Here is a 24,791-nt window from a genome sequence, read left to right as displayed (position 1 = left end):
TCAATAAGAGTGCTAACACATTAACTGCCATGTTGAGTTGTATTTAACTCACACTGGTTTTGAGCCTGCGGCCTTGTGAAGCATATGTAATTGACATGTGTCTTCACATTGGGAGTTATGAGAACTATTTTTCAAATTGCATTTAACAGATTTTTCATTAGATTAGAAAGAATAAATACTCTGAAGACAAAACAATCCTATTTTTGTAGTAAGATACTGTGTCCCCAAGGAAAAAGTTTTTTTCTAGCATGGCAATATGTTAACTACCTTTAGCTTTATTGTTAGGGCTTGACAGCTGCGAGAGAAACCTTTCTCTCATTCTTCCTATGTGCCTTGGCTATTCTTCCTATTGGTACTTCTAAGTACATCTCAGAACCACCTTGCCAAAGCAGATTAACTTCCATACTAAGTTTTTAAATCGAATATCCTATTGTAATGCTTTATGTTAAAAGCTGAATTCACTGAAGATCTTCACTGTGTTAACCTACCTACAGCTCTAGGCTTCTTGAAATATTAGCTGGTTCTGTTTATCATACATGAAGCAGAACATAAGCCCTACCACCTCACCAGCCATGTGAATGTTTATTTTGCAAACCCAATTACATTTCAGACCACAGTGAAGAATTTATTTTTGTGAAAAGTAGGGGCATTCACAAAAGGTTCTCCCCAGAAGCAGATTTTTAACATAAAGGAACTGAATGTATGTTTGTCTAATAGTCACTATCATTATAAAAACAGTAAATAATAAAAACAGTAAATCAAAAACAGCTCTCCCTAAAGCACAAAAAACACTTTTAACTTTTTAACAGACCAAATCACAAGTCGTAACAGGTCTGCTCTAAGAGATGAACTAATCTTGTCAGACCTACCACGGGGATGATAGGATCATCTGGCAGATAGTATGGAAGGCAGCCCATTCTGGTTCTGATTTTGTTCAGATAATTACATTTAAATGTTGATGTTTATCAGTTCAAAGTGGAGTTGAAGGAATTCCCCTCTCCAAATGAGTCACACTTGGGTGAACGTGCTTGAAGTCCAAATCCAGGTAGTTAGTATTTCATTATTACCTTAATGGAATGAAACCATCTGAAGGGGTTTGGGGTGAGGGATGTCTATTTGGCTTTCAGTTTTCATTCCGTATTTCTTTTAGCTTTATGTAGCCCAAAGAGTACTACCCAGATGCCTCTGAACTGAGGAGCTGTCGGTCACTTGAGCAAAAGGGCCAAGGCTGAAGGAGTCTTGGCCACAGGCTCTAAGACCAGAGTCCTTCAGCTGGAGAGAGTAGAATCTCTCCTCCCACAAAAGCCAATCAATTACAGGGTTCAAGGCTGAAACACTTTTTTGGGGGCGCAATTTAACCCAAGGCCAAGTGCTAAAGAAACGTGGCAAATAATCCCATCTTGAGGTAAGACCTTCTCTATTAAAACTTAAAATTACTTCACTAGGTGTATTTTCCTCAGGATGAAGTTGAGTTTAAGCTTACTAGCCTCATGAACCATTTAATGACAAGGAAAAATGACACAATCGAATGAATTAAAAGTTTAATTCTGAACCATTTTTATAACCGCATTTTCTCTTGAAGCATTGTATCACAGCAGGTTACAACAACTTTGGGATAAAAGGCAACTGGTAAACTGTCCAAAGCAAGGTTCCAAATAACACCTTTTACTGATTTACCCTACCCATACATATCCCAAATAAAGTTTTTGATCAAAAACATGAAATAGATCCACCTGCTTATTTTAAGCATATTAAAAAGGAAACTAATTGGACCATTTCTATTTGTCTATTTTATACAAAAAGGCTACACAATGTTACACTTTATTCAGATTACAATTAGAGTGATTATGAATTAGTGTTCTACACCATTACTCAATTCTTAAAAATTAGAAATTGCTGTAGCAGTATTCACTATAACTTAACACTATGAGAGACTTAAAAAACTAACAGTTACTGCAAAAAAAAAATTAAAGAGCTACTTCAAAGCAAGCAAAGTCAGTACCATTACAGATATTTAAAAAAAAATTTTTTAACAAGCAAGGCTAGGGTTTGATAAATTCCATCTTGTGATCCATTCTTGTGCATTCTTCACTTCTTGAGTCACTCCCAAAATCCATTTGTATTGTTACTCCTCGACCAAAAAGGACCAGAACAAAAAGTTTACTTCAATTGTTCCCATAGGAAACTCAGCTTGGTTAGTGTGTCAGGCACTTTCTGAGATACCAGCCCACCCCTCGAGCCCTCTCAGCAACTCTACAGGCCAATCACAATGCAAGTTCAGACAATACAGCTGTATAAAGAGAGAAAGGCTGCTATTAATGTTTAAAACAGCAAATGTTACTCATCTGAGTATTAAGTTGCAAAAGCTGTGGCAAAAAAACATTAAAGTTAATAACTTCCACACATGATCACATAACAACCTGAAATCCGAGAACATTCATATGTTCCAAGACATCTCCTTTCAAAAAGCATGTATCTGTTTTTGTGGCAGATTTACAAATAGGCCTAAACCACTCCCACCCTACCAACCAAGTCTTTCTGAAGTTCTGTAGGCAGAGTAAAAGTATTTTACCCAAACTGGCTTTTTAAAACTTCTTACCTAAAGAATGGTTTACAGGTCAGTATCAAACCAGGCCAGCTGATTGCTGTCACCTGGAGGCAGCCCATCCATGAGGTCCTGGGCATGCCCCAGATCAGGCAGCCCATCAACTGGATAGTCAGCACCAGGGTGGTGGCCACCCATCTCATGCTCCATCATGGGGTCCATACCCAAGGCATCCTGGCCATATCCACCAGAGTGAAAAGAACGATAGCTAGGATCTAGAAGAGTCAAGGGCGGCCACAAAATGGGCGGGGGGGGGGAGGGGGGAGGAGAAACAGATATACAAGTTAACACTGAGGTTAGGGCATCCAAAGTTTGGCAGTAATCTTACCAGAAAGCATTGCTTTTTAGCCTCTTTCAACTTCTAGCTTTCTTCAGCCAAGTAATTACTCACTGCCAGGCCACCCATGAGACTACACAGACCATGTCTGTTTCCATCAGAGTCACACTAGCAGGTTCTAATCACACCATTAGTCTACCCCTGAACATTTTGCATTTACCCTGGCAGAGACTTAACGTTCCTAAGGACGAGAAGCAGGAATCTACTGTGTCTGACCACCTAGGCAGTAAGAAGTCATGGGAAGCAGATCAAGACACAGTAAGGGGGCCAGGCGCAGTGGCTCACACCTGTAATCCTAGCACTCTGGGAGGTCGAGGAGGGAGGATTGTTTGAGTTCAGGAGTTCGAGACCACCCTGAGCAAGAGCAAGACCCCATCTCTACTAAAAATGGAAAGAAACTGGCCAAACAACTAAAAATAGAAAAAATTAGCCGGGCATGGTGGCACGTGCCTGTAGTCCCAGCTACTTGGGAGGCTGAGGCCGGAGGATGGCTTGAGCCCAGGAGTTTGAGGTTGCTGTGAGCTAGGATGACGCCACGGCACTCTAGCCCAGGCAACAGAGTGAAACTCTGTCTCAAAAAAAAAAAAAAAAAAAAGACACAATCAGGAGGTCTGGCAGGCACAATTTATCTGTTGGAAAGGAAAGTGATACTACAGCACTGAGAAAACTCAAGACACTATTTGCAATAAAACATGTATTATCTTAAAGGTTGACATCTATCCATCTGTCATGGTAAGAAGCCTATGAGCTTTAGTGGCTTGGTAATTAGGTAAAACCAGATGAGGTTATAAATTTAAGATGGTTATATATAGTCGTTAGCGGTCTACTCTATCCTCCATCTTCATTACCCAGATATGAATTAGCTTTTCAAGAAAACCCTGACAATGCAACTATGTAAATACCCACCCCAGATCTGAGACAAGAGTTTCCCATACTCTCACTTCTCTGGATAGGCTGTAGATAAAGGCATTATGAGTTCTCTGACCAGAAAGAATTAAAAAACAGGCAAACTAACAACCTGCACGCAGAGGCCCAGTAGTAGTACGTATTTGTTGGTGTGGTGTGATCCTGTTGCTTGCTCAGTGTGTGGCTCAGAATTCCCTGTGCTCCATTAAAGATACTGTTCCTGACTGTGAAATTTAAGAACTGCTTCTAACTGCAGCCGCAACTTTTCTGCCAACTCTGGTTTCGCAGATGAGCAAACTAGCTCTTTTGATAAAGCTTTAGGACTTTAGATTGATCAGAAGTTAATCAAGAAATATGAGACACATACCATCCTGGCGATATCCAAGGGGTTCTCCCTGGGCACCAATATCAAGTCCAAGATCGGCAGTCTAGATAAGCAGGCACAAGGCATGGAAGAATAGAAAGCGAAATGAAAATTCTCAAAAGTATACTCTCTAATATTTTCTAAGCATACTTACTTTCAGATTATAAAAGGAACAAAGAACTCACACATTATAGAAATATGTAGAAAATAGAAGTTCTTCAAAACACCCCTCAAAGATACTTGTTTTTTTTTATTTTGCACAGTGTTAAAAATATTCACTAATTTATTCTTTCAACAAATATATACTAAACACCTATGTGCCAGGCACGGCTCTAGGGTGCTAGAGACACAGCAGTAAATGAAACAGGCAAAAACACCTTCTCTCCACAGGAGCTGCTGACAGATAGGATGTGTTACATAATCTGAAAGAAACATTTTTAGCCTGAGCACCTGGATGAACAAAGCTGCCATTAACTTAGAGAAGACTAAGAACAGGTTTGGGGAAAGGGAGGTGAGTGGGGAAAGTTAAGGACTCAAATTGGAACATGTCAATAAGATGATTATTGAAAACCCAACTAACAAATTACTCACTGGTAATTTGCATTTTTTAACCTAACAATCTCTCTTTCCATTCATTCAATAAATAGAATCCACTGTATGACTGTACCATAGTTGATCACTATGGGGGGGATAAAATAAACTTCAAGGGTGGTCCTAATTTTATTAGAAACAACGTTTCAATGAACACCTATCCTACCTCCACAGAGGACAAATACTGAAGACAAATTCATAGCACAAATTCAAACAGAAAAGTATATGAAAAGTTTAGTGTTTCTTAAGTAGTGATAAATTGACCTCCAACTAATGGTATTTAACAAACTGCCTCTTTCCTTATACCCTTTTGAAAAATCTTTAATGTGGTAACATTTTATCTCATTCATGAATTCTAATGTTAAGCAGCACAACTTCTTTGTAATGATTCTGAACAGGCTCTTTAAAAGTTGTACTTTTCCCTCATAGCAGTTGTTGGACAGCATAAAGAATGAACACTCCAGCCAGGGATATAGTCAATGCAAATGAATGTGTACTGTTTTGAGGGAAAACAAGAAGCCACCTTACCTGCTCTGGGAAACTACCAGATAAATGTGCTGACATTTGCCTACCTCATTCCAAGCCATTGGCTCTGTTCTGAAGAGAGAACTGGTCAGCTCAACTGAAAGACGTTTCTTATAATCTTGTGGCTTGTCCTCAGACATACGGAATAAAACAGCAGCTGCATATGTTGCTAGGAGAGGAAGGAAAAAAAGGCCCTTGAGGAAAAGCTGAGGCTTCACTGTACACATCTGCTAAATGCTTTGGTTCCTTTTCTACTTACCCACACCTTCATTCCTAGAGTGAAGTAACTCTGTCAGAGGAGCTGTGGCTCCCTCAGCTTCAATAGCTTCTGCAGCCTCCTTGTCCTGAGCAAGTTCACAGAGGACCCCTGCAGCTACTCTTTGGATATTTTCAATGGGAGAATAAAGCAGCTAAAGAGAAAACACACACAAATAAAACCTAATTAAATCTAAAACTAAACCATGGCAAGCACCCCACTGTGGTGCAAACATTCCCAATTTAGAGTGTAAGAGGCATTCACACTGTTTGTATTAAATCATATTCTCTGAATTTTATGTCCTAGGGTGTTTTAACGCTCTGGGAACGTTGGATTTCTATAATATTTGTAGCTACGAACCCCTTCTCCAGAGGCAATTGTGATTCATCTAAGATTTAGAAAACCCAGAGTTGGTTGGAGGCTTATGACCTGCCAGGCCACTTCTCCTCCTTCTAAAACTGAGCTCCCCTAGAAGTGTAGTCTTCTATCCTCTTCTTCAGGCTCTAGTCTCAGTGTTTCTCCTTCTACTGACCAAGAAAAATGAAGGAAATCTTCACAAAATTAAATGTTGCCCCTACTTGTGGTCTCTAATTTTCTGAAATTTTGTTAATCATTAAAATCTTTAAATTTTATGGACACATAAAATCTGGAACAACTCACTTAAAACCCACATACCTGCACAAATAATGGAATGGTATTTAGTCCTCTGATTACGATTCGGTTGTGAACATCCCGAGCTAGGATGTGAAGAGCTCCAGTACAACCTTCAACTATTTCTTCCATGCGGACCCCCTCCTACCAAAAGAAACATGGTTAACAGATAGGGCATTCTCCTCTCTAAAGTTTATGAACATGAAAGGCTTTCCATTATGAGTAGCAATTATAAGACTAGAGTTATTCACATTATATACCCAAAGTTCCCCTATAATCCGCAATTAGTTCAGGAATGAAGGAGAATTCCATTAAGTTACATGTTACTGAGAGCAGGTCTCCCGGCAGCACTAACTCCGAGCAGCACCCCTCCCCCACACACAGTGCTGTGCACGATGAAGTACAGCTTTCATGTACCTCTGAATCCCACAGACAACTTTCTTACAGTAAGAGCACCAACCACTTTGGGTAAAAAGTATATAAAAAGAGAAGACGGTAAAGTAATGCTCAGACTTCGTCAATGTTTTTGTTTTATATGTCCCCTCTACTTTTGTATATCTTCATGTGTATGGTGAAAACTTTGCCAAGTTTTAGCATCAACTGTTAAAATTCCACTGAGTTGCACCAGAAAATCCACTCCTCACTTCTTCCAAAACTACTCAACTGACAGCCTATATGGGAGAAGGAAGTTAGCTCTTGCAATATGTAAGTACCATCTGTTTTCCCTGTTTATAGGTTTGAGTTTTAAAAGGGGTTACGATTCTGCTACTTTTAGCAGCTTTTATAAATAACTTGATTTTTATGAGGACACAAAACCTCCTTTCTTCCTAGAGATTTAAAATAAGAGGTACCCTCAGCATTGTATTTAAGCCACCCCATAGGGATGGGCCAATACCAAAAGTAACAAGAGAAAGCCAAAGCCCCAATGTGAGCGCATATATATAACAACTAGCAATATGAGATTCCCCAAATCTGTTCCAGTAAAGTCCACCTTTGTTTTCGAAAGTAACCTAATTAATTAAGAGAAAACTCTTTGAAGGTCCTGAATCTTACAGTATGAGGAATCAGAAGTGTCTTTAGATTATATACTTGTAATGAAGCTAGGTAGAAGACTCAAAGCTTGGTATCAAAGTTGTAGGCTGAGATTATTGTGAGTGAAGATTCCAGAAATGCTATTACTTATTCTTGAAATTTGTTGATACTATATTCTTAGGTCCATGAAAATAGTTTAAAGTTTATGGAAGAGTAAAAAGGCCTGTTAAATATTTATAGGCAGAACTCATGTTTTAGTGGGGGATAAGAAGCTCTGAAATCAGACAGACCTAGATTCAAATTATGGCTCTACCTCTTCCTAAGGAGATCAGCCTTTGTATAGATTAAATGAGAATACTGCATGTAGTGCCTAACCCTACAGCAGTAAGTCATACCTCATACTCCCTTTGTAACACTGACCATGCAAAGGACATGTCCTAGAAAACATCACTAGGGGCCACATTATTCCTTATCATCTCTGCAGCCACAGAAATGTGTCTGTGTTTTTAGTCATTAAAAGCCCTACAGGAAGACAGATGGGGGAGCCAATAACTGAAGAAGTTCAGGATCCTTTGGATTTATGCATTCCCTTTAAATAGCTGGGTGTCACTGTAAAGATTTACCCACCACAAATTGCTGCTGTGTTCCACCCATGGATGTACGGCGCTGAGTATCTTGATGTGCACGAACAAGCAATTGAACTAGTCGTGGAATGGCGCCCTGCTCACGCAAAGGTGCATGATTGGCTGGACAAAGGGCAAGATTTCGAATCAATCCAACGGTAGCCTGCAGGTAAGAGGGAAAGAATTGGCATACAACTCAACAAAGTCATTTCCTTAGCCTACAATTCCCAGCATGTTAAATGTACCAGTAATAATTAAAAATAACACTGACTACACAAACATTTCAGAATCCCACCCCCGTCACAGCCATACTTCCCATTTACTAAGAATACAATTCCTATGTATCGATCCCTATGCCTGGACAGCCTTCCAATAGCTGCACATAGTTCATTTTCAGTTCTACAACATTCTACTTTGACAAAATACCTTTATCAGAGGCCAATGGGATGGTGGGTGCAGAAGTTTAACCACAACTGGTAGTCCATAGTGAAGGCGAACAGCATTCTGGGCCATCTCTGCTTCCTGGTGTCGGCTGGTCAGATGACGAAGAGCACAGATGGCAGGCTCAGTGATGTCCTCCCTGTCCCCAGCGCGAAGGACAGTACGCACAAGAGCCTCTATACCACCTACTTGGCACACCATCATCTTGTTCTTATAATTATTGCAAGTAAGGTTAGAAAGAATTCCAGCTGCACAGGTGACCACATTAATATCATCTGAACCCAGAAGCTGAACAAGAGTCCCAAGAAGACCTTCCATCCCTTCCTATAGAGATAAAAACAGATGGTCAGTACATACTCATCTTGACTATTGCCAAGGCTCCAGTTTACTCAGAATTTACCTGTTTAGTTGCAGCATCTGAAAGATTCCTAAGAGTCCAAAGACAGTTCTGAACAAGACGTTGACTTGGATCTGTTAGATGAAGTCCTAAAGCTTGCATTCCACCTAGAAAATTAAAAAGGATAAGGCAATGGCCATTAGCTAGAAGTTTCTGACTATCAGCCCTAAATGTCTTCTCTAGTCTTTGGTGTCCATCTTCATTTCCAAAGCTTACCTCCTCCCCACTAAGTACTTTATTTCCTCTCATTTTCTAGAATTTTGCTCAGTTTCCCTCTCTTTGCCAGTTCACCTCACTAACGACAAACTGTCAAATAGCTACTGTTCCTTTCTCTGTGGAAAAAACCTTCACTATCTCCACTATCCCCTGTAAGTAATATTCTCATTACTTACTTCCTTTCATCCAATCATTTCAAAATTATTTATTCACTACCAACTCTGAGTTGGAGATACACCAGTGAGCAAAATATTAAAAAATTCCTACCCTCATAGAGTTTATGGTCTATCTGGAGGAAGTAGACAATTAACAAATACACAGTTAATAAACTAAAACCATACAGTTTGTCCGATGGTATTAAAATGGTATGGAGAAAAACAGCACAAGACTATGTGGGGGAGGGGGCTACAATTTTTATTGAGTACTTAGGTAATCTTAGTGTAAAGGTGACATCTGAGCAAACACCTGAAGAAGCTATGTAAATTCCTGGGGTAAGAATAATCCACAAAGAAGATACTGAAACATATTGTCAGAGATTGTATAAAAGTCACTGACTCTAAAACATGTGTTCCAAAGGTTCACAACCTTCCAGCATTTAGGACTCTTAAGTGAGGGACACTTACTCTGGCCAAGGAATATAAATGGAAGCCCAAACCCCTAAACTAGTTTAACTTCACCCATCTCTCTCCAACTCAAATGACTTCTGACTTCAGTAAGAGACATTTTCCCTTGTTTCCTTGGTTATCCTTTAGGTCTGTTTTATTTCCTCAGATTAGATTAGGCCCACTTGCTACAATTCTCATGGTACCCCGTACCCTTCATAGCATTTATCACAACTATAATTTAGTTTACCTTCACTAGAAGATCATCTCTATCATGTTCCTTCCTCACAGCAGCTCTAGCTACGTAACACAGTGACCTATGTAAGACTGATGCTCAGTATTTGTTAAATGACTACTTCTCTCCGCTCATAAGACTTCATTCCCTCCCTCTATGTAACTATTAACTCTAAGAGAATTTTTCTGAAACCCAGATACCCATCAGAATGGCCTGTAGAGACTTTAAAAACACACACAAATTCTGATTCAGCAGGTTTAAGGTAAAAAAATCCCATGCAGATGACTTTGAGGCATCCCTACCTCTGTTTCCTGCTGCCCTTACCCCCATACACTGAGAGAAACTTCCAAATCTCTAATAACCCTGTCTTCTCTTGCATTCCAGTATCATATTTCCAGCTACCTACTTTCCTTTTAGTCATTTTAAATGCCAGCTTCTTATTTTGTTCAAAAATCAGCAATCCCTTCGGATGCTTCCATTTATCAACATGGTACCAATGTTCTCCCCACCACAAACCATTTTTGGTTGCTCCCTTGGCCCCTATATTATTACATTCTATGATTCCTTCAGAAGTCTCAAACATTTGTTCTTTGCTGTATATTTCTAACACCAAACTATTTCACTCCTAGAAGCCTATGATATCTCAGCTGTCTGGTGTTCTTGCTTTTGGTCAAACTGTTAAATCTATACAATGTTAGTACTAATATTCCAAACACACCACTGTGGTGCTTTGCTACTGCTAAACCACCATCAGAAGTTTCTCATTTTTAAGACAAAAGCCAAATTCTTCAGTATAACCTTGAGGAACCCTTTAGAATTTGGATCCCACCTAGCCGCCCAAACTGACCTAACTATTCTACATCTATGGTTCCAAAGCTGGAATAGAGCATGAAAAACTCAATTTATAAATATCTTACAGGGCCTAGAAAGTCTTGTATATTATGGCCTGGCCCAGCTCATCAACCTCACCCTGGGCCATTCACCCCATTACTAAATTCTATTTACATACACTTTCTCTTTAGCACCTGGAATTCCACCACCTCTTTCCTACCTCCAAGCCATAGAGTATGATGTTTCTTTTTGTCTACTTGGAAAGCATTTAACCCACACTTCTCATACACAATAGGTTCCCTTCTCATCCTGCAGTCCCATTTAACATCCCCTTTTCAGGGAGGCCCCTTCCCTCTCCATCTAAATACCCAGCTCCCTCCCCCATTAATCATTACCACTATTTGCTGTTCAATTCTCACATAGTACTCATTCCAATTTACAATCGCCACACTTTTTTTGTATATTTTTGTCACCATCACAAAATAAGACTGTAAGGATAAGCACAGGGACCATATCTATTGTTACTCAATGTATACCATGTGCTTATTAAATTGCCTGAAATACATTAAGTGCTGATGTATCTTTTCAGAATAAATAAACAAACATCAGAACAACCTGGGAGAACTAATTAAAACGAAGATTCCTAGGCTTCCGATCTCATACATTTCCAGCTACCTACAGTCCTTACTGTCACTTCGAATAAACTTTTAAATTTGTCTTGATATAAAAACATCCCAGGGATCCTGAACTAAAAATCTGTATTTTTACCAAGCACTACAGGTTATTTCTAGAAAAGCTGACAGAATTTATATCCCCTCATTCTATATGAACTCATCCACACTTATCTATCTCCAAGCCTATGGGTTCCACTGCCAGTAACTACCCTGAATAATCATAATCCCCTTCCCCCCCATAAATTTGAATAAAATTACTCTCAGCAAGTGGGAAAAATAGGTGTTAACAGCACTATACTTTTACCCAACATTTTCTTCCATTAAATGCCTTTATATTTTTCCTCTTTCAGTTTGACCTGAAACTTGATTTAAGAGTCTAGGTATACTGAGACCCAGAACAGAGTTTAAAAAAAAAAAAAAAAAATCCACAGCATGAGCAAGAGAGACCCGTCTCTACAAAAAAAAACCAGAAAAATTAGCTGGATGCGCTAGGGCATGCCTACAGTCCCAGCTACTCAGAAGGCTGAGGCAGGAGGATCGCTTGAGCCCAGGAGTTGGAGGTTGCAGTGAGCTATGATAACACCACTGTACTCTAGCCCAGGTGACAGAGCGAAACCCTTTCTCAAAAAAGGGAGGGAGGGAGGGAGGGAAAGCAAAGAAAGGGAAGGAGAGGAGAGGGAAGGGGAGGAGAGGGAAGGGGAGAAGAGGGGAGGGGAGGGAAGTAAGGAAGGAAAAAAGAAAGGGAAAGGGAGGGTAGGGGAGGGATGAAAGAAGGACAGAAAGGGAGGGAAAGGGAGGGGAGGGGAGGGAAGGAGGGAAAGTCTAGGTAGATGTTAGGTGGGTTACTAAAGGAGAAAGGATGCTAGGTAGCTGAATAATAACTACATCTTCATGTCAAAAAAAGAGGCCCTGGGGCAAACTATCCTTTTCCTCAACTACCAACATACACAAGATATAAACTACTACATACAAGTTGCCTCATTAAAAATACTTGGAACAAAAAAAATTGTTTTTCATATTAGACTATCTGTTCACTGTGAATACAGAATGCCAGGGCAAAATACTACACTCATGAGCATCTATTAACAAATCAAGAAAAATCACTTTGCTATATAAAATTGTACTTTATTAGAATTTGTCATAATTTCCCCTACATATTCACAGGTCTGTTAGCAAAGCAAATTTTGGTTTTACACAAAACTGAAATTAAAAGCAAATTTTATCAAACAGAATATATGCTATCGTTTTTGATGGGGAAGAAGAACTCCACTTAAACTGGTTTTAAACACCTCCAATCCAGGTTGCAAACACTTTGAATGTGATTCTGGCTGCAAACTGAATAGAACCATCTATTTTTAGTCCCTTAAACTTAAATTCTATTAAGAACTAATAATATTTAGAACTAAGAAATGTAATCTAATTAGAATAGCAGACGCTGTACCCAAGACTCGGAACAGATACATATACTTACCAGCCTCTACGATAGCTGGCTTATTACTAGAGCAGACAGACAGCACCTTCAGAACCCTGCTTGTGGTCCACAGTAGTTTCTCGTAAGTGTAGGTCCTCATTATATTTACCAAAGCTTGGGGTCCACCACTAGCCAGTATGATCAGCTAAAAACATGTATATATGTTGTTAGTGATGGAATCTTGATCAAACACCTGGAAAAAAGCTGTATTACCAACCTATTTTACTATACAAGAATTTCAGCCAGGTTACCATTGGACTTAAATGTATTCCTGGGCCCCATCACTCAAACTCCCACACTGGGGCCCTATCCAACTCCTCCTATAAAGCATTCCACTCAAAATCAGGCATCCCAGTCCTCCCAAGAATATATCAACTCTGGCCCAATTTCCTTCTTCCCAAAACAATTATAGGGAAAAAAAAAAAAAAAAGAAAGAATGTAGAAACCATGTTGGTATGCAACAGTAATGCTCAAATATGAAAGTTATAATATCAAAACTGATGTGCTGAAAATTTGAACCAGAATAGGCTCCTATTCTTAGGAGGCTCCTTAAAACTCCTAACCATTTGGCCCTTTGATTTTCTTCATTATATCTATCTTAAAAAGAGATACCATAAAATAATCATTCAGTCTTGCTCTTTACTTCCCTGTATACCCTCATCTCCTGACCCTGCCCCAGTTTTCTGAAAACAAATCTCATCACTTCATGCCTCTGCTAAAAACTGTTTCCACTGCTCTTTTAACATGCTCTACAAAGCCCTGCGGGATCTGCCCTGCCTATCTAAATAGCCTCATCTCAACCTTTCCTCCTCCTCACTCTTTTGATTCCTTAAACTCCCCAAACTCACCATGTTTCTCCCTCTCTAAAACTTTTCAAAGACGCCATTTTCTCACATAACCTTTACTTAGTCAATCCCTTCTCAACCTTGAGAGCTGAACTCAACCATCACTTCCTCCAAGATGTCTTCTTGAACCCTCAAAACAGGGTCTATTTCACTTGTTACGTGCTCTCACAGACCCTCCTCTTCTTCCTAACATGTGGGTTAAATATTAATTTGATTATTTTGATGTCTACCACTCACTTAAGAATGAAAATAGGAACAGAATATTGCCTTCTATATCGCTAGTGCTTAGCATGGTGCTTTACATACATTCAAATATTTAAAGGAATAGAGATATCCAACTTTTCTGGATACATACAAAGGGTGAGGCATAATATGAATCGGTAAGAGTGCGTGGAATGACATGACATTGGAGGTCTCCAATGCTCCATGAAAACCTTATTAAGAACAATTCTTTTACCTTGCTTTCCTGATTGCCATAAGCTAAAATCTGAAGGCAGTCTGTTGTAATAGCCAAGAATTTAACGTTTGTTTTGTTGAGCAAGGCAACCATTTTCTGCAGCCCACCAGCTAAACGCACTGCCATTTTAGCTCCTTCTTGATGTAATAAAAGGTTGTGGAGAGTTGTAATGGCATAAAACAACACAGAATCCACTGGTGAACTGGGAAAAAGAAAAAACCCTCATGAGAAATGTTGTGATTATATTCTTCTATTTCTCAGCTTCAAGCATTCTGACAGTGTTTTCTTACCCAAGCATTTTCACCAGGGCAGGAATGCCCCCAGACTTAAAGATGGCCAACAAGCCCTCACGATGATGGGAAAGGTTATGCAAGGTCCCAGCAGTACAACGAGCCGTTTCCACATCATTTGTATTCTGCATAGTACGTACAATAGCAGACACCATCTGAGGAGAACGCATGATGGCATGTCTGGAAGCTTCCTTTTTAGAAAGCTGATGGACCATAACTGCAGCCTTATTAACCACCACCTGTAATATAGGAATTAAGAGACATCATTAGCTTCCAAATACTGATATTGGGTAGATACTCTGAAACTACTCCTTGAGAGTTTCCTTCAAAGCAGACTGAAAAGCTAGCCATGTCATTGCTTACCTGGTCCTCGTCATTTAGCAATTTTGTCAGTTCAGGGATTGCACGTGTGGCAAGTTCTGCATCATCTTGATAATTAATTAAGTTTACAACTGCATGTTTCAGCATCTGTGATGGTTCAGCCAAACGCTGGACATTGGTGGGATGAGCGGCATCAAACTGTGTAGATGGGATCTGCATACCTTCATCTAACGTCTCAGGAAACATAGCAGCTCGTACCCTCTGAGCTCGAGTCATCGCATACTGTCCATCAATATCTGGAAAACGTAAACTTAACACTCACCATCCACAGTTCAGCATTTATTTGAGGATCTATTATCCTAAATGGTAAAGGTTATATTGTAATCACACCCTTTTCTTCACCATCACATTTTATTTAATCTATTACACACTAACTTTTTAAGAGTAGCTATTTAATTCCCAAAACTGCATTCTAACTTTCAGTAGGGCAATAATACTCTTACCAGCTACTTGTTCTTGAGTGAAGGACTGAGAAAATCCCTGTTCCCACTCATACAGGACTTGGGAGGTATCCACATCCTCTTCCTCAGGATTGCCTTTACCACTCAGGGAAGGAGCTGTGGTAGTGGCACCAGAATGAATTCCAGAGTCCAGGTAAGACTGCTGCTGCCAGTGACTAACAGCTGCTTTTCTGTCTGGCTCCATGGCCATGTCCAGCTCCATCAAATCAGCTGTGAAAATGAAACAGTATTAGCATTAGTACATTGGAAATGTTACCTTAATTTTTTTAAAACTGCAATAGGACCCAATTGAAGTATCCTCAGAAATAAAGTCAAATCTGAAGGACAGCCAAGAAAAGCAGAATGATGGTCTGGATTAGCTAGTGATGAAATATCTGTCTTTAGGGGACTACCTAACAGTTACTCACTTACTCAGTGGAAGAATGGTACTGCATCCAGGCTCCAGAAGCAGTCATCCAGACTAGATTCCTGCTGGTGGCTTGTTTGCTATTTCACCAAGCCATTAGAAGTAGTGAGCAGAAAATGGAGCAAAAGGTAGCCTGACAAGTAAGCAGGGAGAGAGGAAAGCAGGGGGATCTGAGCCAGACTGGGTTAATGGCAATCAAGCAGAGTCCCAATTCAGTAACTAGAGATTTATAACACAAACCTTGAGTAGCCATTGTCCACGCAGGATTTTCAAAACACTTGTATGGTATACTTCAGATACCCTAAAAAAAAGTTAATCAAAAGTCATTAGAATTTAAACTTAGCTTGATTTTAATATTCATAAGTCACTGAGATGCCTGCTAAATGTCATGTATTTTGCCCACAAAAAAAACAAATCCTCTTTCACCAAATGATACAATTAAACACAGACCTCATGTTCTCTAGATACCTCAACCACAGCTCTATCATTGTTGAACTTCTAAGTGAAAACTACTCCTTAACACATATGGCTTTTTAGTAGAACTATAAATTACAGATATTCAGGATGTTGATGAAAAAGCAAAAAGGTTCTAATAATAAAAGCCTGGGAGAGGTGAAAAACTATTCAAAAATCAACTCCTCCTTAAATTCCTAAAGGCTTCTCCTTTTTTAACCTCTTACTGAAAAATTCATAGATTCCCCTAAGCAGTAGAGGTCCAATGGGATTTTAAAAACACCAAATTTTCATTAAACAAGTCAGATGTTCTCTTTTCTATACCGTGCCATCTAAAACATTTTTATAAAGCAGATTTTGGTGACTGGATGAGAACAGTGGATTTTAGATTTTTTACTAAGAAATAAAATTACTTTTCAAATGAAAAGTCTGCAACACAAATAAATAGCAATGACTTATTATAAATACAAATATTACCAACTGGGATACTATTTTGATCAATATAAAAAATTTAATTTCATTTATATAAAAATCTTAGTATTTAATTTATGTCTGCATTTTGTCTTTAGTGTGCAATATTCAGGAAAAACAACAATCACACAGGGAATTATTTGGAAATGAGAATAGTTTAAAGGCTCACAGCCTCCAGATAGTTCTAACAAAATTTCCTTTATTACAATGTCTGCCCTAAACAAGTTCATCTTACACTACAAATTACCATAATGAACGTTTACAAATTAACACATTGGATGTGCAAAAATATGGCATAAGATATTTAAGAGTGAACTATGTTTTCAATTAATGCACAAAGAAATCCAAATGTTTAATGAAGTAGGAAACTACATGCTAACATCCTATTTTCTCTATGTAAAGGAAGCATGTGTTGATTATTCCTAAAATTGTTCTTCCAACACTAAATTTTTACAATCACAAAGACCAACTGACACATAAAGCTGACAAGAGTTGTGGATGGTTGTTTCAGTGTCTACAGTAGAAATAACTAACAATTTACAAACAAGGCAAAATGAAGGACAGAAAATAATAAAGATGATTCTACTCCACAAAAAGCTTTTAAGAGAATTTACTAAGCAGGATTATGTGTTTAATGTTTTGATTCAATAGGATTGGAGGGGAACACAGAAATTTCCATTCTTAATGAACAGTCTAGGACGCAGGCAAGTGATCTGCAGAGACCACTTTGGGAAATACTATGCTATTAATAGAAGGCACCCAGGTTCTCTGCTCACTGATGCTGCATTTTAGCGTCTATCTTTTGCCTATCTTTGCCGCTATTTCACTACTTTCCCACTGTTCTGAAAAATGGGTTCCCCTCACCAGCCCTCAGTATATTCTGAAAAAAGAGACTTAACACATCTTCAACACTGAGCTTCTCCCTTTGGTCAATGCCAACAGGCTCAGAACCAACTTGTCATGTTTACAGGCTCTATGACAGTTTAAAAAGAGTTTCAATGCATCTGGCTTCTAGGAAAAAACTTTTTACTGTATTGTTTCCTTCTTGATGCAAAGACAAAATATTTTAGTCATGTTACTGGGTAAAATCTGTTTATGTAGGCTGACCTGGTAACTTGACCATGATTTATAACGATTTTATAAAAAAAAGCAAGTTCATGTTCCAAAGTACAATATCCATTTGTACGTTGGGACTTCTCAACACTACTTTTTTTTTTTTTTAGCACTTTAAAATGTATGCAACATACATAAAAATTCTTCTTCTCACTCCAACTCTGTGAGATGCGGGAGGGTAAATGTCAATCAACATGTAGAGAAGTGAAAACTGAGGGTGAAAAGGGAGATCTACATAGGCAAAGGCAAAGACCCACTTGCTCCTATACTGCTCTACAGATTCAAGTATATTAAAAATCTGAGCATTATTCACTAAAGAAATCAAATAGACTGCCCAGAGAGAACTAGGGGAGAATCTTGCCCCAAAGGAAAGCCTTCCTCATTCCTCCTTTGGCCAGCTCCTTCTAAGGGCTGGCTCCCTTCCACCACACCCTGCCAATCACTATGACCCAATCCTAGTGCTTGCAATCAACCAAGGCTTAACCAATCACTTAAGTAAAAGGGTCAATATCAAAGGACAAAGTTCAAGAAAAACCAACAGAAAAACTGACTTCATTGAAACACAGACAGAACTTAAAAATGGGGGTAGGGTAGGGAGAGAAACAGAGCATTTCAATTTAGTACCCCATAAAGAATGAAAAATATAAAAAGTTCAATAGAAAAAAATTTCCTACAGCATAAAAAAAAAAAAGACACAAAATACAAAAGAAGAAAAGAAACAAGGACCAATCCAGGAGATTAGCACTCCAATTAATAGGCATTTCGGAAAGAATTATGAAAAATAAAAATGGAGAAAATCCACTAAGTGTCGATCAAAATGGGGGGCAGGGTGCTTAAAAAATACAGTTATGTGCTACATAATGACATTTCAGTCAATGATGGATGCATATACTATAGTGGTCCCATAAGACTATAATGTATTTTTACTGTTCTTTTTCTATGTTTAGATACACAAACATTTACCATTGTGTTACAACTGCCTATAGTAACATGCTGTAGAGGTTTGTAGCCTAGGAGCAATGGGCTATACCATAAAGCCTAGGTGTGCAGTAGGCTATACCACCTAGGTTTGTGTAAGCACTGTACAAAATGTTCCAATGCATGTGATCACTGACTACAGACTCCATCAGAATGCTTCGTGTCCTGTCAGCTTTATCACCACCAAGTGATGTTTTGACAAAGAAAGAGGATCCTGGAGGATGGCCAACATATGTGTTTCCATCCAGTCTAATGGGTGGGCATGTGCATCCTTCATTTTTCTTCTTTTTGCTACTTAAACATATAATTATATATTTTATAAAGACAATCTCAAAATTCACTATCAAAGTCAATGTGAAAATTCTTGACACAACTAAAACAGATTTCGCATTAAAGTTATTTTTCTAGTTCCTATCAGGACAAAATTATTTTATTAATAATTACCTTAGTTTTCAAAAGTTTGAGTATTTGGGAGTAACTCTGCTACATAAAAAGAGATACATTATAAAACAATAGTTTTATACTGGCAGTTCACACTAACAATTCACTTTTCCAATAATCTGTACTAAAAGAACCAAAGCCAATTACTTATTCTTTGTTTTAAAATAAGAAAATGCTACTCTATTTTAGGAGCTTTATAAACTTTTGATATACCTTCAAGGATTAAAAAAAAGTTCCCAGTAAAATTTAATCTGTAAATCTAAAAATACATGCATGTGCATTTTCATTAACTGTCACTGGTAATTACTTTGCCATTTAAAAAATTTATACAGTTTTCTCAATCTTGCAAAATGTTTTAGCACTTTTCATTCAATACAAACATTTGAAGTGACTACGCGCATGCTATTTTCCTTTCTGCTTTCTTCTTTTACAGTTTTCTTCAGTTCTGTGTGGTGTGTGCGTGTTTGTGTGTGTTTCTTTCTGGGAAGAGTCTTGTCTTCCTGGAATGGCCAATAAGCAAAAAATATCAAATGACCCTTGCTGATCCCAACACTAAAATGTATGTATGCTTTTGGTATTGTCTTTAAAAATGTAGGTGCAAAAATGGCTATTAGAAATAGGAAATGTCTTTGGGACTAGGAAAAATTAGGATGTTTACCAAATGGTCTCTTCCTTTCTTCATAGCTTATTGTCTTCCTACCTCAGCCATAAAATAATATATGCTTAGTATAAAACTTTACTTCTTTGTTGTCTCTGTAAGTCTACCACATAGTTAATGATAACATGTTGGTATATTTGATATATTAAACTTACTGCTATATATTTTTAGAATAAAAATATAAAAATCAATTCCTTGTGAAGTCCATTATAAAATATCATCTGGATTGTATCATATGTCTATACCACAATTTAAGCATATCCATTTTGGATATTTAGTGTATCCTTCCCCATTTTGTCTGCTATTCCTACATGTTCAAATAAACACCTCCGCATACAGAGAATTCTCTTAATTTCTTGCACTGCCAGAAATTCTAGGAGGAGTATTACAAGGTTAAAGAGTAAGAAATTTTTTAAGTCCCTTGATACATAGCTCCAAAATACAAAGCATAAATCGATATAATTTTCACAGAAGGCATTGTACAAGTGGCCAGGTTACCAAGGACTTGTTAGTATCAACAATTTTTGATAGATATGTCCATCCATCTAGTGTATATACTGCCACCCACCCCATCCTACAAGTTTTTCTAAATTCTGAGTAGTTTAAATGCATAAAAAGAAAATTTTTTTTACATATAGCTTTTGGGCTTGCTAGATTTTTGATGTGGTACATGTACACAATATACACAAGAAGCCTCTTGGATAATCATTGATATAGCAAATTTAGACAAATTGTATGTGCCTTAGAATATAATTTTACTATTTAAAATAATTAGATTATGGTAGTATCTTTTGCATTTCTGATTTATTGTTAGTCTCACCAATGAGTAACTTCACACAGAATCTTTGGTCAGTTAATACAACCATAAAATAGTACTGGTCCTTCAGGAAAAAAAGGGAATGTTTTAAAACAATTTCAGTCTATCTCCAAGAACAATTATTACAAAAAGCAAATACTGTTTTTCTGCAGCTTGTATTATAATAATATAAGCAACCAGAGACTGATATTTTAAAACACACCTATCTCAAAGTACATACTAAACAGGCTTTATCTAAATAGGCATACTTTTATAATTTCCAAAAATAATTTCACACCAAGTAAGTTTAAAAAAAAACAATGATTCATATGGTTTATGTACCACTAATAAAAGTATACAAAGAATACATAGCTTCTTAATAATGAAGCATGGGCCGGGGGTAAGGGGGGCGAAGCCAGCAAAGGGAATAGGATGGGAAAGGTTATTAAAGATTGGCTTCAATTGTTTAGCAGGTTTTTTTTTTTTTTTTTAAAGTCAAACACAGCAAAACCACATCTGTTAATCTGAGTGGTGAATACTTGGGTGTTTGTTACATTATTCTCTATAATTTGTATAGCAAAAAAAGACAATGAAAATAAGAAAGTAGGCATGTATCAGCATTTCAGACAAAATAAAGCCCAAATGTTATTTTCAAAATAAGAATACCTTTGTACTTTAACCTTTTAAAACAATTAAAATGGAGTTACCCGAAAGAGACATTAGTATGTCACGTACACTTTTGGTAAATTAGCTAAACCATACTCAAGTCTCAAATATGAGGATAAAATATTTCCATTTCCTTAAAAAGGTAGCAGTAACAAAAGCTAAAACAGGCTGCAAATCTATTTTAGAAAGATAAGGATTGTAGCTGTGTGGGAGAATCTGTTTCTACTACATCTTGGAACCGAAAATCCTACTTCTCTCAACTTCGCAAAATGATTGCCTAAATATTTTTAAACTTTAGGACACCAGTTAACATTCTTGAGACACTTTTATACTTATTTTATAGTCTCATAAGGCTGAATAGAAAACAACTCTTAGTTTAACTAAACTTTTAATAGAAGTGGCCATTATAATTATATACAAAAACTACTTTCCTATACACAAAGACAGAAAAATATAATCACAAAAAGATTTCATTCATAATAACAATAAAAAGTACGTAAGAGTAAATGGAGAGATAAGTCTTGTTTTTGACTAAAAAATTTTGTATTGTATAAAGGTGTTTCTAACTTAGTTTAAAAATTCAATGTACCCCCAACAAAATTCTAGTTGATTTCATTAGGACTGAAAAATTATTCCCAAGTTCATTTGGAATGTAAGTGTAAGGGTAATAAAAATTCAGAAATAACTCTTAGAAGGGACCAGTTCTATCAGATACGAAGATAACATTATAAACCAACAGCACAGCAATTATTGTACTATTAGGAACAGATAAATAAGAGACTATAGTAATCAAAAAAATACCCAGAGATAGCATGGCAATTTCTTAACTGAAGAAGGTTAATATTTTAGTTAGTGGGAGAAAGTGGATTACCTGATTAATAGTATTGGGAAAAATGGGCTTGTCATTCTAAAAGGCATTTTTTACTTTTTGGAGATAAAGTCTCGCTCTGTCATCCCAGCTAGAGTGCAGTGGCATCATCACAGCTCACTGCAATCTTCAACTCCTGGGCTCAAGCGATCCTCCTGCCTCAGCCTCCTGAGTAGCTGAGACTGCAGGCAAGAGACAACACCACGCCCAAGCTAATTTTTCTATTTTTTGTAGAGACGGGGTCTCACTTTTGCTCAGGGTGCTCTCGAACTCCTGAGCTCAAGCACTCCTCCCACCTTGGCCTCCCAGAGTGTTAGGATTACAGGCGTGAGCCACTGTGCCTGGCCTAAAAGGCATTTTTTTTATCCTTGTATTTACTACATTAAAATTAAACCTATATTCACCAAGTATTTATGTGTAAAAAATTAGAACAAGATAAAATATTAGTATATATAAAAATAAAACCATGCACAATCAATGTAAGCATGAGTTGAAATTCTGAAACAAAAGGAAAACACACGATAATTTGTGTGTATGTGTAATTTTTAAAATCTGGCAAAACCCCACCACATAAAAAGTAATTCAAAAAATGACATACTGCAACATGTGAAACATGATTAAAGGCTAATATCTACAGTACACAAAAAACTGAGGACAAATTGGTAAGAAAAAACTATACACCAGGGAAAGGACAGGAACTAGTATTTCAAAAGAAAAATTAAAAAGCAAGCAATAAATATATATAAACAAGATGTTTAGATCCATTTACTTTCTGCTTGTCAGATTGGCTAAGATTGGTAATACCTACTGCTGATAAGGATATGGTTAAACTGGCAGAAACTTTTTGGAGGGCAAGCTAACACTATTCATTAAATATTAAGCACAAACACCCTCTGAGACTTAAAAATTCCATTTTTATAAAAGAAATGTATTCTGCAGGAATATTCATAGAAGCATGCCAAGAAGTCTATATAGTGAAGCATTCATAGAGAAAAAGCTGGAAATTACTCAAATGCCCATCAACAAGGGATTGAATAAAAAATAATTTATCCATTAAATGGAATACATATTCATCCACTGAACAAATTTTAAGCACCTTTTATGTTACTGTTATTACAATAACAATGAATAAGAGAGTCAAGGTCATACATCTAGTGAAGCTTACGTTTCATTACTAGGGAATTAAGCAATAAAAACAAGACAATTTAGAGTGAAAACTGCTATGAAGAAAATAAGGTGAAAAAGTATGACTGGTGGAGGAGGAGTGCTATTCTAGTGGGTGGTCAGGGAAGGCCTCTCTGAGGAAGTGACATCTGAGCAGAGAAGGAGTAGCTAGCGAGGTAAAGATGGGGCAGAACACTCCAGGCAGAGCACAAGTGCAAAGGAAGGAATGAGCTTAATGTGGTAAAGATATTGATCAATAAGGATATAAAATACAATCCAATGGGTACTGGGAAGCCCCTTAAGCAACACATTCTGTGATATAGGCTTTTTAAAATTCACTCTAGCAGCTGTATGGGAGGGGAAAAGGCCATAAAGGGCAAAAGCAAAGCAGGGAGACAGCAGTTAGGTTGCCGTAGTAGTGCAGGTGAGAGAGGGTGGTGGAAAGGTCTACACACAGAAAAAATGCTCAATATATATCAAGTATTCAAATCATTTGCACAGCTTTTTACATATTTCTTTGCATACATTTGCAGAACCAAATATATAGAAATAATATATTATTATTAGAAATAATATTTGTCCAAGTATAAAAAGCTAAGTGGCCTTTAAAATGGACTTTCTGCAAAAGAAATGTGGCAACTACTCAGCCAATCATTTTGTCTCAAGTCACAAACTGCTAAAAACAAAAGTGACATATTTTTTGGAAAAATAACCAATGTTTTCTAAAGCAAGGAAACAACACAAATTATTTTTACATTTAAGCGAACGTCATTTACTTATATCAATAAATTTTCTATTTTTAGTAATTTAACATTTTCATTCATTCTTAGTTCTTATTCTATTAAAGTGGCAGTATTCTAAGAATCAACTGCATTACAAAGTAATGCCAGGTTTCGAAGTCATTTACGGTGTCTTTTACAGCATAACTTTAAGATACTGTCTTGCAATATCAGCTTAAACACCTAATTTTGTCCTTGACATACTTAACAAGGTAACATAAATTCCTAACAACTTCAGTTCCAATGTTATTTCACTGAATCTTCCTAGCAACCTAATAAAGCAGATTATCATTCCCCAAATTATCAGATGAGAAAACTGACTAACAGTAGTTAATACAAGAGTATAGCTAATAAATTGCTCAGGTAAAATTCAAATCCAGGTCTGTTTGTAGCTCAGTACATGCCCTTTCAATCTAATCATATTTCCCACTCCTCATCCTTTTCTTCACTTATTGCAAGAATTTCCCTTCTCCACTATACTGGCACACTGACCTTTAAAAAAGAAAATTTTAAAAGCTCAATGAATGAACTCTGTGAGAGCTGAGACTGTACCTTTAGTTTCTCACTGTTTCAAAAGTGCTCAGCATATATAAAACTTTTAAATATTTCCTCAGTTATTTTGCTTTTAACTTAAGTATATTTTACAAAAATAATACCCAATGTTTTCTAAAGCAAGGAAACAACACAAATTATTTTTACATTTAAGCGAACGTCATTTACTTATATCAATAAATTTTCTATTTTTAGTAATTTAACATTTTCATTCATTCTTTGGTACATGTACACAATATACACAAGAAGCCTCTT

General features: G+C 37.3%; 1 protein-coding gene across 3 annotated transcripts in view; it reads right to left on the bottom strand.

The window, feature by feature from the left end:
- Positions 1 to 1,526: 1,526 nt before the first annotated feature.
- The window catches only part of CTNNB1 (catenin (cadherin-associated protein), beta 1, 88kDa), a 38,361-nt gene continuing 15,096 nt past the window's right edge, over positions 1,527 to 24,791 (bottom strand). Inside the window, exons 2-16 of one of the 3 annotated variants that reach the window (XM_012663195.1) lie at positions 15,838 to 15,898; positions 15,174 to 15,401; positions 14,713 to 14,966; positions 14,350 to 14,588; positions 14,060 to 14,261; positions 12,758 to 12,902; positions 8,732 to 8,835; positions 8,317 to 8,655; positions 7,895 to 8,053; positions 6,260 to 6,379; positions 5,588 to 5,738; positions 5,376 to 5,497; positions 4,216 to 4,276; positions 2,600 to 2,820; positions 1,528 to 2,290 (exon numbers count right to left, since the gene is read on the bottom strand). In XM_012663195.1, coding sequence (XP_012518649.1) covers positions 2,612 to 2,820; positions 4,216 to 4,276; positions 5,376 to 5,497; positions 5,588 to 5,738; positions 6,260 to 6,379; positions 7,895 to 8,053; positions 8,317 to 8,655; positions 8,732 to 8,835; positions 12,758 to 12,902; positions 14,060 to 14,261; positions 14,350 to 14,588; positions 14,713 to 14,966; positions 15,174 to 15,401; positions 15,838 to 15,850 — 2,346 coding nt within the window. In that variant the 5' untranslated portion in view covers positions 15,851 to 15,898 and the 3' untranslated portion in view covers positions 1,528 to 2,290; positions 2,600 to 2,611. Of the gene's footprint in view, positions 2,821 to 4,215; positions 4,277 to 5,375; positions 5,498 to 5,587; positions 5,739 to 6,259; positions 6,380 to 7,894; positions 8,054 to 8,316; positions 8,656 to 8,731; positions 8,836 to 12,757; positions 12,903 to 14,059; positions 14,262 to 14,349; positions 14,589 to 14,712; positions 14,967 to 15,173; positions 15,402 to 15,837; positions 15,899 to 24,791 lie in introns of all 3 variants that reach the window. The other 2 variants (XM_012663269.1, XM_012663124.1) reach the window with 2 other exon arrangements.

Source organism: Propithecus coquereli, unplaced genomic scaffold, assembly GCF_000956105.1.
Source record: "Propithecus coquereli isolate 6110/MARCELLA unplaced genomic scaffold, Pcoq_1.0 Scaffold1, whole genome shotgun sequence".
Lineage (NCBI taxonomy): Eukaryota > Metazoa > Chordata > Mammalia > Primates > Indriidae > Propithecus > Propithecus coquereli.
Note: the sequence above shows the minus strand (reverse complement) of the source record. Positions and strands in the feature narration are given on the sequence as shown.